The following is a 15,294-nucleotide window of genomic DNA, read 5'->3' on the forward strand; positions in this document are numbered from 1 at the left end:
AAAGGCAAAGGTCCCGAGTTCGAGTCTCGGTCGGGCACACAGTTTTAATCTGCCAGGAAGTTTCACTATTTATTTAGCTTATATCCTTGTGCTGTAGCAATTATTGCAAAATTTGTGTGTTTATACTGAACTGTCTGTTACAGGGCTGCACAAGATCTTTCCATAACAATGTAAAACCTCCTGAACCTGAAAAGCCAATTGTAGACAAAAGCAAAGCTGATGAAGTAGTGGTATACAATGCTCCAAAAGCAGTCGCACCACCTGTTCTTGAAAGACCTTCTTTTGACACACCTTTGGTAAGACGCTACTGGTTCTTTTTTTAAATTTTTTTTTATTGGTTTCTCAGTTTTCGTATACAGTATCTTATTTGCACTGAAACAATTACAAAATTTGTTGTATGGAAATACTTTTATTTCTCATGTATAGGATGACAGTGACTAATTGCTGCCCAGGAAACTGTATTGTAAGCCCTTCCATCTCTCTTTTTAATGGTGGCACATTGTTGAAATTCGTAAGCGTAGATTAGATTTGGTGCTGCTGTGATGTAAGTGTGACGAAGGACCAGACTGAGTTCCACTCAAAATATCTGACTGATCGTTATCATACTCGTTATTGCATGATGAACGCTCAGATAAGCTGGGGGTTATCTCTTCCCCATGGTCTTTCATAGTTTCGTACTCTGAAACACTATCTTGGATAAGACTTAGGCCAGTTTATTCTTACAGTCTTCAAGAAACAAGTCATGTCCACTTCAAGTATGGAAATGGAAAATAAAATATTATAATGAAACCATTTAAAAATAATGAGCAATTGAAGAAAAAAAAAAAAACACAGGAACTTACCTTGGTATTAATATAGTAGCAAGTTCTGGTAGAATGTAAATAAATTATTCAGATACTTATGTTCAATAGACAGTGCAGATTGCATATTAAATGTGTATTGCTGAAGAACTTAATGCATGGAAAAGTTGAGGGAAGACATCTATCCAGCAGTGGATGTCAAATGAATGATGTGTCAGTGATGCCTGTTCATGGAATTTGTTGCTACTATTACAAATCCAGCACTATTTCAAAGGAAAAATCATAAATATGTGGAAATGAGAGTAATATTGATCACAACAATGATAACAGTAATCGTTCAGCTTAAAAAGAACGTTCTGCTGAGCTACATAATAGGGAAGAATGTGGAAGATGACTGCTATTCCCTTGGAATAGTATGCAAAAACAACAGAAAATTCAAATCAGAATGGTTGGGTTACACATTTGAATCCTGCATATGTAGACAGATTTTTACCACTTTTCAATTAATTTCAGTGTTATACAGTTTCTGTGATGCAATAAAGTAAGCCTAAAGTATTAATAGTGGAGGGAGTGAATGTAACTGCCATCAATATAGTTGATTCATTAATTGCCTGAGGGATACACAAACAAGGTTGAAAATGTTGCTGAGTTTTTGGATAGTGTCCTCCTTCAGAGGTTACTAATTTTGTTACTTTAGTTTTTATTAAAAAAGCATGCACAAGCACAACTACATCATCTCAGTCAACTACATTGTCCCATCCTTGGGCTACGTTCGAGCTGGGCTTAAATATTGATCTATGAACAAATAACACTATTAAATATTTCTAAAATATTCCTGCATTGAATTGTAGGTCCTAACTAAGAGCAAAGATAGAAACTTGAGTTTGAAAATCTGCAGTTTTCCAGAAAAAGTCTTACCTCCTACTGAAAAAGAACGTTGCAAAGCACTGCCCACATTATTTAATGATGTTTTAAGAATGTGCTTGCAACACAGAAATCTCTCCTCTGCATTGTCTTTATTGAATGATTACTGAAGTTCCTGTTGTATGAATTCTGATTATAAGCAGATCTCGTAAATAATTAGATGACCATCAATATCAGAAACCAAGAAGACAGTTGGCTAAAAGGAGAGGAGAAGAATATTTTGAAGAGAGGAGAGAAATGAAACAGAGTGATGGTGGATGAAGGAAAATGGAAAGGTTTATGTGGTAAACAGACCCAACCAGCTGTTGTTCCTGATGATGATGATAATGATGATGTTTAGCTGCTAGTTAGTAACTCTTCTATGCTTGAGTGGCTGTCTTTCCTCAGACCATTGCATATAGCTGTGTATGATTTAAAAAAAAAAAATCCACTTACTGCAAATGATTGTCATTTTTATATCTTCCAATTTTATCAAATTATATTCTACTACATACTGGCACTCACAGTCGAAAACTTTTTCTCCAATAGGTCTTAATGGCACCACAAGTATCACCAGCTTTAGAACGGCAGGTTTGTTCGAAAGTGGTGACTGTAAATGATGAAGAAGTTGAGTCATCCGCAGGCGTGCCTATTGGGACTCCATGCCAGAATCATGGATGCAAAAAAGTAAGACTTCTAGCATAAGTTATGATAGTTTAGGTAATATTCATACTCACTAATAAACCTTTAAGTGACATTAAAAATAAACTTTGATTTTGCTGTCAGCAAATTGTGTGTGTGTGTGTGTGTGTGTGTGTGTGTGTGTGTGTGTGTGTACACTGAGTGACACAGAGGTGTGTCAACTACCATGAGGAGCCTCATTCTGCACTCCACATGTATTCTGTTTCCCAATTAGTTTGCAAGAATGTCACATATGTGATCGATGAAATGTCTACTTCTTAATGGATGGTAAAGGTAAATTGACTTACATGTGTGCTGCAAACAGTAGGTTTTTCTTCGAGCAGTTAGAGGCTGACATCTGGAAGTATGGGGGTAGGGAGTCACATTTTAGGACATGAAAATGTCAGAATGAAATACATCTAACAATTACTCATATTTGGGAAAAACTGAAAACTCACGACACTGTTCTTGACACACACAAATATCTGTGGAACTGTTAACAGTAAATAGTTTCAAGGTCAATGCTGCCATGTTGTTACACATCAGATTATCATCCTATAAATCTGTGAAAGTATACTAAGCTAATCGTGTACACAGTAACATATGAACCATGGCAATCCAGATTGAATGCTTCAGTACAACAAATTGTTTGAAGGCATGATTTTTGAGGTTGAGAAGTTTCCAGTTGAATTTCTGATCTGATGAGATGCATTACAAACAGGACCATACTCTAAACTGCCTCAGTTGTGTGTACTGAGTACCTGTAAATTGCCAAATTTATATAGACAAGAAAATGAATCTTATGAGGGTTCATGTTTGTTGCATTAAGTCATAATACAGGTTCATTAGTTCATTCGCCATTGAAGGCATGCTTTTCTTTGCTGTTTGAGAGCTGTGTGGACGGAAGCAGCTTTATCTGCATAAAATTGTACTCCATTTCAGTACTTCAAAATGTTGGGATGTACTTTGGTGCACTCCACCTGTATGATTGAGTTGTCAAAAAGGTTGTATTGAAATATGGTATCCCGGCTGAGACACAAAGTTGAAATATGCTCACTATTTTTATTTACTTAAATTTGGCATATTTCGTGACAGTACCTTTTCCGTTAGATGTTTACAAGGCGATATTGGTCTTGGCTTCAGTTGTCTAGTGGAAGTATGATTCCACAATGCATCTTTGTCGGCTGCAGAAATGACCTGGTTCAATGCGTATGCCTCATTTTTGGTGCTTCAAATACCATTTCTTCGAATGTAGTTTCTTCTTATATTTTATATAAAAAAAATAGTAACATAATTCAAAATTATTTATGACGGCGACCTGCACATTGTTCTACCGTCACCACATACCAAGAGTTAACTGCCGACTGACTACAGTCAAAGACGACTCCAGCGTCAAAGACATTTTACACAACACACAAGCTTCCACTTGTAACCAGTCTCTTTGATATTCTTCGTCACATCTACTAGTAGTAATCAATATGCTGTCATTCTCAAAAATATAAGTAAATTAACATAAGATAAGGCAAATTACAATAAAAAAGTTCTGACAAAAATATAAGAAAACATTTACAATTTGGTATCGACAAATCCGGTAGAAAATAACACATCTCCCAGACCCATTACAACTGCTTCCCAGGGCTTTTGTTGTTATGAACATATACAACAAAATCCCGACCACACTCAGTAATGGATCTGTATTACACAATTAGTACATTAATGATGCAGTCTGATAACCTCTTCCAAATTTAGACTCTTTGAATATGTGGACTTGTTACTGGCTGTTGTTGCAATGATCCTTCCCCATCAATCTCATACACAAAAAATTCAAGTAAAGAAATTATTTGACATGACAAATATACAAGGTATAAAACACACATGAGAAATATTCTAACATACAGCATACAGATTGAAAATAATAGAAAGGTAAAACTCATTTCCTAGAATAAGATTTAAATTTTTTTTCATATTAATGTTAATTTCATTATGCTTACATATTGTACAGTAAAAATGATACTGGACATATATAATGTAGTGTTTTTTTTCTATATATTCACCATATTTGTTTACTTCTGATTTTTTAACTTTATTTTTTTACTCATGTTTTTTTCTTTTGTATATTTTTTGCTTATGATTTTCTTTTTTAAATTTTTTTATTTTTTTACTCATGTTTTTTTTGTAATTTTTTTGTTTTGCTTATGATTTTCTTCTTTTAGTACAGCTAAAGATACATCAGTATTATCTAAATTTTTTGCAATTATTTATGTACACTTGCCTCTACTACAATATTACTACAACTCACATTCTTGTGAAGAGTACTTTCGCTCCCCACATCATCAGTATAAACAACAATAAATTGCTCATATATCATTAGGCTTTATCTAAAATTGGTTTTGAAACTTATACCTTTGCGTGCATGTCCTCACATGCATGCCTTCACCCACAGGGAAGACTTAGCTTCCAAAAATTAGAAAAATTCAGAAATGCTCACTAGGGAGACTTTTTTCTTGTAAAAAAAGTAAAAGTAAATCTTTCTCTCATGTTTTGTTACAACGTGTTTTTTCATCAGTTTCAATTAACATGTGACTTCAAATTATTAATTTATACATGCAAATATACATACTTGGTTGTACAGGTAGTTTTGTTCTAACAAGCATATTCCAGTGGAGGACTTTTGTTTTAGATGATAATAGGTTATTTAAATTTTGAAATTATGATTTCTGTTTATATAGTTTCAAAGAGACAACATTCCTGAGACCAAATAATTTATTTGACTTAGGATACACCAAACGATAAGCATTAGGGTGTGGATTTTCTATGACTTCAAAAGGCCCAATATAGATATCAAAGAATTTTTTAATTTCTGAAGTTAACATTTTTGATTTTTCGTGAGATTTGACCAGAACAAGATCCCCAATTTTGAAAGTGGTTAATTTTACCCTATTGTTATGTCTTTTATTCCTCTTTTCCCGTTGTTTCCTCATAGTTTCCCTGACAATATCTTCTCTCTCTTGCATACTTAAAGGTGTAAATTTAGGAAATTCAATAAGTTCTGATATAAGATTTGGAGGTCTAATATTAAACATAATCTCATACGGTGAAAATCCTGTGGAACTATGTTGTAGGCTATTCATAATATCTTCAAAATTTCGAATGTGCTCAAACCAGGTTGGATGTTTATGGCTACAATAGGCTCTACAAAGTCTTCCAATTTCCCTCATATATCTTCCTGCAGGATTGGTGGACGGAGAATAAACAGATATAAGTATATGCTTCAATTTTGATCTTTCAATAAACTTTTTCCAAATTTTAGAGGTGAACTGTGAACCATTATTGATAATATAGCTTTTGGTTTACCCACCTGTGTGAAATAATCTCTCTCAATTTTTATTATAATTTCATGGCTAGTAGCTTTTTTTCACTGGATATAGTTTAATTAATTTTGAAAATACATCTACCATAACAAATATGTAACAGTGACCACCTTTACTCTTTGGTAACATTCCATATAAGTCCACAGCGATAAGATCTAAAGGTTTTTCCGGAATAATGTTTTGCATCTCTCCACCACATCTTTGATTGCTCACTTTAACTCTCTGACATTTGTCACAGGTTGCCAATTCTTTTCTTACCTTCTTTCCAATATTGTAAAAATAAACATTTTCTTGTATCTTTTGAATGCACTTCTGTATCCCACAATGACCAAAACTTTCATGTATGTAAATGATCAGCTTATCAGCATCTGCCTCTGGCCAACACAGTTTCCAATTATCAGAATCTACATCTGTTCTCCGAAATAAAATCCCCTTATGTAATTTGTAAAATTTATCAGGTTTCTCATACCCCTTCTTGCCTAAACATTCTTTGATTAATTTCCAACTCTGATCCAAATTTTGATTTTTTCTAATTTTGTTACACATAGCTCTAATTGTTTTCTCATTTTCCACCCCTTTCAAGTATCTAATTTTAAATTGCTTTTCCTCCTCTTGTTCAAAAATCTCCTTTTCTCCCCCAATTGGTAACCTTGAAAGTGAATCAGCTACTACATTCTCAGAACCTTTTATGTGTTTGATTTCAAAGTCAAACTGTTGCAGAAATATTGCCCATCTGGTCAATCTACTGTGGTATAATTTGCACTCTTGTAAGTAACTCAAAGCTTTGTGATCCGAAAATACTATGGTTTTATGTCCAATAAGGTAAATTCTAAATTTTGTAAAAGCTCAATGAATTGCCAAAAGTTCCTTCTCTGTGATTGTATAATTTTTCTCATGCTTGAGCAACATTCTGCTTGCAAATGCTATGGTACAATGTATCTTAACTCCATTCTCTACTCTTTCTTGAAATAACTCTGCTCCAAGCCCATAATTACTGCTATCAGTGTTCAAACAAAATGGTAAATTAAAATCAGGTCTGTGTAATAAGTGTTGCTTCCTCAACTCTTGCTTAATTTTATCAGACTCTTCCCGACAACTTTTATCCCAAACCCAAACAGTGTTTTTCTTAAGTAACTGACTTAAACATGGTGCAGTCAGACTCTGATCACTTATATGTTTTCGGTAATAACCGCATAACCCAAAGAACGACTTTAATTGTTTTTTAGTCTTAGGAATAGGAATTTCTGAAATTGCTTTAATTTTTTCTGGATCTGCCAAAATTCCCTTGTCTGTGACAACATGACCCAAAAATTTTAATTCAGAAACTGCAAATTTACATTTCTCTAATTTCAATGTCATCCCCCGTTTTCTAAGTTTTTCACAAACTGACTTCAAAATCGAAAAATGTTCCTCCCAATTTTGCCCTGTAACCAAATTGTCATCTACATAAATTATCAGTTTAGACGCAAGTTCTTGCCCCAGTACATGATCCAAAGCTCTTATAAATTCGGAAACAGAAGAATTTAACCCAAATGGCACAACACAATATTGGTAACTCTTACCATTGTACAAGAAAGCAGTATATTTCCTAGAATTAACTGAAAGTGGTACCTGATGAAAACCCGAAGTTAGATCCAAACTTGACATATATTTTATATCTGTAAATTTATAGAGTAACTCATCAATATTTTCGGGATGGTCTGTCTGTATGAACAAAATTTTGTTTAAGTGTCTAGAGTCCAAAACCAATCTTACTCCACCATCTTTTTTTGAAACTACTACTAGAGGATTATTATATGCACTGATACTCCTTTCTATTATATTACATCCTTCCATCTTTTTCAGCTCTTTCTCAACTGCAGGTCTTTTTGATATTGCAATACTGTATGGTTTTATGAAAAATGGTTCATGAGGTTTTACCTGAAGCTCACACTGATAATCCTTTACCCTACCAGGTATGTCACTGAAAACATCACTGTATTCCCACAGCAGATTTTCAAACTGTTGTTTTTGCTCCCCAGATAAATTTTGAGTTTCTGAAATTTTCAAATTTACTAAATTCCCAAATTCAACTTCATCCGTATAAAATCTATGAGTTTCAATATTCTCCAATCTATTTTCTTTTAGTAAATTGATACTGTCAAAATTTCCATTACTCTGGTCACCAAGTGTGTTCACAAAATTTGTCTGAATGTATTCCCTTTCACTAGTTTCTATCAAAAGTTTTCTTCCAACCCAATCAAATGCTGTATTTACTTTTACTATCCAATTCATACCCAAAAGAAAATCCTCATTAAATTCCTGAATTACAAAACATCCATGTGTGAACAACTTGCCTTCAATTAAAAATGTCACTAAAGCCTGACTTTTTACCAATTTACTGCTCTTCCCAGTAGCACCTTTTATCTTTACCCCAACAACTAGCATTTCAGCAAAATCTTTCCCCACTTTCAATTTCTTGCTTAACCTTTCAGATATTCCCGAGGTCTCACTTCCTGTATCAATTAAACATTTACCAATCCATGACCCAATTTGAACTTTTATATAAGGACTGCAAAGTTGATCACTTTTCTCAGAACCTGTATCCTTATGTAATAAATCACTTTCAATTTCCCCAAACCTATACTTATCAGAATCATATGGTATATCATTACGTGTATTATTTGTCATAGTTATAAAATTTTCACAAGATACAAAATTGTCATTAGTACTCTCTATTATCTCAAATAGCCAAGAATTTTAATCCAAATCACATTTTATACTATTGAAGTACTTATCCTTCAGCTTTTCAAAAATAAAATATCTCATCTTTTTCCACCACTCAGGACATACAGTTTCATCTTTCTAAAGTTCTTGTCAAAAGAAATAGTTTCACTGTTCAGCCATAGATTCATAAGAAATGTGTGTGTGTGTCATTATTATCTGTAAAAGTTTCACTTAGGCTAGAAGTTATACATGTATCGTCATTATTTGTGTAGTCATATTCTTTACCAACAACATCAAAATTCACACTTTCACATACACCCAGCTTGTGAGCCTTATTCATCTTGGTAACATCCCTTGGAATTTCTATACTTTTCTCACTATTTAATCCATTTTCAACCATGTGTATACCCAACTCCCTATTTAAACTAATGAAACACCTTTCCTCAACATCATCATCAATACCATTACCATCATTGTCAACTTTATTATCAACATCATTATCATTACACATATTCAGGTCATACACATTCAAATTATCCCCCAAAATATTATTTCTCCTTTCTAAAGTTACCAGATCCCTTTCACCAATATTTTCATTCTCACAGCATGCATTCTCTCTTTCATTCACACACATCTCTGAACTACTACAAATTACATCATCTGACAAAGTGTTGTTCTTTTCTGCCCAAGTGTAAAACTCTGTCAAATTAAATGAATCACAATTACTTTTATGTACTGTATGTTCTTGTGTACTGAAAATTTTATCTATATCAATATCATCATTATTTTCCTCTTGAAATTTCTTCAATAAGTAACAACTAATGACCTCATGTGATAGCTTAGGTTTGGAACTGTCATGTTTGGGTTTATGATAGTCAAATCCATTGGTCCTTTCATCATGCTCACCTTCTGCCTCAACCTTGCAGACCTTTCAAGTTGGCGTCTACTCGTTTTTTATTTCCTGAATTACAACTTGTTCCTGCTTGAACTGCTGATTGTGGTTCTGCCAGTGTCTCTGATCAACATTTCTGTTCCCATTCCTATGCCAAACATTACCTGATTGTTGGTAGTTTCTATTGTACTGATCGCTAGCAAAATTTCTGTGATTTTGATCCCTAAAGTGTTCTCTATTTTGTTGATTATTTCCGCGAAAATGTTGTTCTTGTTTTGGATGAAAATTATGGTCCTTCTTTTGAAAATTGTTATATCCCCCTGAATTTTGACTGACACCATGATAATTGTTTTGTTCCCTTTTTTGAAATTTATTATTTCCCCAATTTTGACCATTACATTTCTGAGTAAACCCACTGTGTGTTCTTGTTGTTACCCTATCCAACTTTTCAATATAATTGAGAAACTGCTCTACATTACTAACAGGACAATGAACTAAACTCAACTGCATTGCTGATGGCAATCTTCTCTTTAAGGTATCAATTTTGATCAAGTCATCCAAAGGTTTTGTTAAATGAATAAGTATTTGAAGTTCACTTTTGCAAAATTGTTTCATGCTCCCATCTGATTCTCTATAGTTTCTCCCATTCAAAAATTCACTTTTGATTCTAGTTTGTTTAAGATCATCCCAAAAATTTTCCAGAAATTTTGATTCAAATTCTGAAAAGGTCATCCCCAAAGTTACAATCTGGTTTGCCCAAGTCAAAGCTTCCCCTTCCAAGATTTTTTTCACAAATTTAATTTTCATATCATCTGGTGAGTGAGGTAAAAAACAATCCTTACAGTACTGTATAAAATCAACGGAATGTAAGGGTCCATCTACCGAAAAGTGCTTCACTGGAATATTAGATACAAGATTGCATGTGTTGACATTGTGATTTTTGCTTTGAAATTCAGTGTCAAAACTTTCAATTTTTTCGCTAAGTTCTTTGACATATTTTTTGTTTTCTAAATCAGTGCACTCTACTTTTTTTTTCTAGAGTAACCAAACGATTGTCAGTTTTTTGTTCTACATTTTTTACTAAAACTTTTGTGTTCTCATCCAAATTTTTAATTTCCCCTTTTATCTCATTAAAATCAATTAAATTTCTTTCCCTATCTACCAGTAACTCATTTTTTACAGTATTAATTTCATCACTCAATTTAGCATCAATTTCATTTACTTTTGCTTCCACAGATTCAATTTTTTCCTCAACACTGCCAACTCTGTTCGAAAGATCACCCACTTGGGTATTGACTGCTTGGACTTGCAACAAAATGTTATCAATTTTTTCATCCCAGTAAGTCTTATTGTCGTCAACTGATTGTTTAATTTCTTTCGTGAAATTTACAAGAAAACTTTTTAAATCAAATTGATCGGTTCTTTCTTTTTCATTTGACCTGTCCTGATTTTCGAAGTCTATTAAATTACTACTTTCTACTTTAGGCACAATACTCTCGAAAATCTCATAAGTCATTGTGAAGAAAAAAAAATTATACACAACTATACAAAACAAGATAAAAATATTGTTTTAACAAAATATGAGGGTTTCGTGACTTATCTGGAACACTCTTCTACTGTTGCAAATCCACGTTTTCCAACCATGTGATTGTTGAGCAAAATTCTTGAAGTATTTTCTTCTGTCGAAAATTATATTTTTTGCCGAAACATTTCTTCTCCAAAACTTTTACTTCCCAATGAACACAAATACTGTAACACACATTCTGAAAAAGCTGGTATTAACACACAAAAATTTTCTTCCTCGTAACACTGTTGAAGATCTCGTGAACACAATATCCCGGCTGCAGTCCCCGGTTGAAATATGGTATCCCGGCTGAGACACAAGTTGAAAATATGGTATCCCGGCTGAGACACAAAGTTGAAATATGCTCACTATTTTTATTTACTTAAATTTGGCATATTTCATGACAGTACCTTTTCTGTTAGATGTTTACAAGGCGATATTGGTCTTGGCTTCAGTTGTCTAGTGGAAGTATGATTCCACAATGCATCTTTGTCGGCTGCAGAAATGACCTGGTTCAATGTGTTTGCCTCATTTTTGGTGGTCCAAATACCATTTCTTCGAATGTAGTTTCTTCTTATAGTTTATATAAAAAAAATAGTAACATAATTCAAAATTATTTATGACGGCGACCTGCACATTGTTCTACCGTCACCACACACCGAGAGTTAACTGCCGACTGACTACAGTCAAAGACGACTCCAGCATCAAAGACATTTTACACAACACACAAGCTTCCACTTGTAACCAGTCTCCTTGATATTCTTCATCACATCTACTAATAGTAATCAATATGCTGTCACTCTCAAAAATATAAGTAAATTAACATAAGATAAGGCAAATTACAATAAAAAAATTGTGACAAAAATATAAGCAAACATTTACAATTTGGTATTGACAAATCCGGTAGAAAATAACACATCTCCCAGATCCATTACAGTATGAAGAATACATCATGATCGCTGGTCCAAACATCTTGTGACTTTTATTTCGAAACATGAAACTTACCAACAAAGGTTAGCTGCCTTGAAGATGCCTTGAGAAACTATCAAAGCATGAGAAAGTATCAAAGCGTCATATGACATGATCACTCCAGATAATGGAAAATCCAAGATGGAATAATGACAGTAACGATAGATTGCTACTCACCGTATAGCGGAGATGCGGAGTTACAGATAGGCACTTTAAACAAGTAAGCTTTTGACCAGAAGGCACTCTTCTCAATTAGACAACACACACACACACACACACACACACACACACACACACACACACACACACACACACGCAACTGCAAATGCAACTCACCCCCACACACATGACCATTGTCTCTGGCTGCCAATGCCAGACTGCGAGCAACAGTACATGATGGAAAAAGCAGTCTGGACGATGGGGGTAAGGAGGAGGCTGGGGTGGGGAGGGGGAGGGTTTGTAGGGTAATGCTGGTAGGGAAGCGGTGGGGGGAGGGGAGGGCAGCTAGATGCAATCTGGAGTTTATATGGAGCGAGGGGGTGTTGGGGGGGGGGGGGGGGGGGGGAGCCGAAAAAGAGAGAAGGAGAAAGACCGTGGATATGTTGGTGTAATAGAAGGCTGTGTAGTGCTGGAGTGGGAACAGGAAGGGGATATCCCCCTGCGGGTTCGGGGGTAAGAATAGGCCCACGGCATTCCTACCTGTCATAAGAGGCGACTAAAAGGAGTCTCAAAAGTTTCGGCCTTATGTGATGGTCCCCTCTTGGGTTTGACCTCCATCTTTCCAAATTCTTCCGAAGAGCAAGCCAATTGGGGAAGGGCGCCTTACATGGTGCATTGTATCCATCGTGCATTGAGAACTTTAGCCGGCTTTGTTGTCGTCGCAATGCTGTCCCGCTCGTTTTCCATCTCTTTGGAGAGGATCAGTTTCTGGGTGCGATCACCACTATGCACTATGCAGTGTTGCTTTTTGCAGAGACGACGACCTTGGACATCTTTGCATGTAATATCCAGCACAGTAGCCAGCCCGCCATGTACCCTGTTGGTTGTAGCCCCCTGACAACACAGGGAATGCTCTGCTGATGCCTGCGCCATTGACTCCCCATGTATGCCAAGGAGTAGATCCTATCTTCCTGGGGTATTGGGACTCCTGGCAATGGCCATCCTGCCAGGTGGCCCATGCTGAGGCTGGGTGGCGCCCGTGGGGAGGTCCCGTGGTCGGAGTGGGTGGCATCAGGGCAGATGACCCGCAATGAAGCATGGTACATCATCTCTCACTGGTGGCCAGCTGCCAGCAGTCTCTAAGTGTTCTCAGGCTCAATTTAATGCTCAGAAATATGATCCCAAAACGTTCCCCTCCCTGGCCACACCGTGGGAGGAGCGCAAGGCTCAGGATGGCAGTGACACTTATTCGCCCTGGTTCCTAGTTTCTACAAGAGCTGATGAGGAGTCATTCATGTCAACAAAGCCTCAGTTCTTCGTAGAGCATTTAGAGGACAGGTTTGGGGAGGTGGAGGGCTTGTCCAAAATGTGCAAAATTGCACCACATAAGAGTTTAAATATGGTCCAGGGTATTATTTTCCATAGGGACCTACTTTTGCAGTCTGATGACGAGCTGCGTGCCAATTTATAGCGTCGAGGTGTTCATTTCATCTGGCGCGTTCATCGGGGTCCAAAGGATAATCAGATTGCTACCGGTGCCTTCATCTTGGCCTTTGAGGGTGATACATTACCAGAGAAGGTCAAGGTGATGGTCTGCCGCTATGATTTTCAAGCCCTATATCCCTGGAAGTTTGGCCATACGTCTTCCCGCTGTACTTCCAGCCTCACATGTCGAGATTGCGGATGCCCATCACATCCCAATACTCCCTGTGCCCCGCCTCCCACCTTTGTCAACTGCGGAAAACATCATTCACCTTGCTCGCCAGACCGCAGGATCTTACAGAAAGAGCGCAAAATCATGGAATATACGACCCTGGACCGACTGACCTATACTGAGTCTAAGAGGAAATATGAACGACTACGTCCTGTATGGATGACTTCCTCATAAGCCGCTGCAACGACAACTGTGTTAGCCCCATCTGTTCCGTGACTTCCAGTCCGATTGCTGAACCGTACTATCCCCCCTGTTGCTCCTGCGCCACCTACCTCGGGAGCAGCACCCCGCACCTATCGGGGACGTCTGTCCCCGCTTCTAAGTCGGAGAAGCATCCAATTCTTCGGCTCCTCTCGCTCACAAGGGTTTCCTTGGGTCCCTCCCTTCCCAAGATTCCACGAGCAGGAAGGATGACACGCTACAGTGGCATAAGTGCCCACAAGCAGCTGCTCGTAGGGCTTCGCGATCCTCCTCCGTCCCGGAGACTGAATCGGTGAAGTCCTCCCAGCCAGTGAAACCCAAGGAGCAGCATGAGAAATCCAAGGAGAAGACCTCTAAGACCAAGGAACTGGCGGTGGCACCCACCCCACCGCAACCTTCAAGCTGTGTGTCTGAGGATGAGGTGGAGATACTGGCGTCCACTGAGGACCTGGATCTCGCTGGTCCCTCAGGTGCAATGGATAGCACTTGCACAGGGACTCAGTCGGTGGCAGCAGGTGACGAGGAGGCGTAATCTGCCTCCCTGGTCCCTTCATGCCTTTCTCGGCCATGCATAATGTCATCCTCCAGTGGAACTGCAGTGGTTTTTTTTCCACCATCTTGCTGAGCTCCGACACCTTCTCAGCCTTCACCCTTTCTTCTGCATCGCTCTTCAAGAAACTTGGTTTCCGGCGATGCGAACCCCCGTCCTCTGTGGCTACCGGGGTTATTATAGGAACCGGGCAGCTTATGAAAGGGTCTCTGGTGGCGTCTGCATCTACGTCCTTCACTCTCTTCACAGCATGTCTTTCCCTCTCCAAACACCTTTAGAGGCTGTTGCTGTTCGGATGTGGACGCCTCAGGCTCTTACTGTCTGCAGTCTGTATCTTCCACCAGATGGTGATGTCCTGGGGCATGTCCTGGCTGCGCTGATAGCCCAATTGCTGCCACCTTTTCTGTTACTGGGTGACTTCAACACCTATAACCCTCTGTGGGGAGGATCAGTGGCAACAGGCCGAGGCAGCGCCATTGAGCATGAATTGGCCCAGCTCGACCTTTCCCTTTTAAATGATGGTACGTTCACACATTTCAGTGTGGCACATGGCATGTACTCAGCCATCGACCTTTCGATCTGCAGCCCTAGCCTTTTAACGTCTGTCCAATGGAGTGTGCACGACGACTTGTGCGGTAGTGACTACTTTCCGATCTTTCTGTCACTGCCACTGTGTCACTCTTCTGGGCGCCCCTGCAGATCGGCTATGAATAAGGCTGACTGCAACTTGTTCTCGTCCATTGCCACTATTGTGCCTCTTTCCAATGATGCCATTGATGTGGTG

At 37.7% G+C, this 15,294-nt stretch overlaps 1 protein-coding gene across 1 annotated transcript in view; it reads left to right on the plus strand.

The window, feature by feature from the left end:
• The window catches only part of LOC126093006 (cysteine and histidine-rich domain-containing protein morgana), a 70,893-nt gene that overhangs the window by 28,507 nt on the left and 27,092 nt on the right, over positions 1-15,294 (plus strand). The window contains exons 3-4 of the mRNA XM_049908691.1: positions 144-296; positions 2,253-2,390. Of these exons, the coding sequence (XP_049764648.1) occupies positions 144-296; positions 2,253-2,390 (291 nt within the window). The remainder of the gene's footprint in view (positions 1-143; positions 297-2,252; positions 2,391-15,294) is intronic.

The sequence above is a fragment of the Schistocerca cancellata genome, chromosome 1 (assembly GCF_023864275.1).
Source record: "Schistocerca cancellata isolate TAMUIC-IGC-003103 chromosome 1, iqSchCanc2.1, whole genome shotgun sequence".
NCBI classification, from domain to species: domain Eukaryota; kingdom Metazoa; phylum Arthropoda; class Insecta; order Orthoptera; family Acrididae; genus Schistocerca; species Schistocerca cancellata.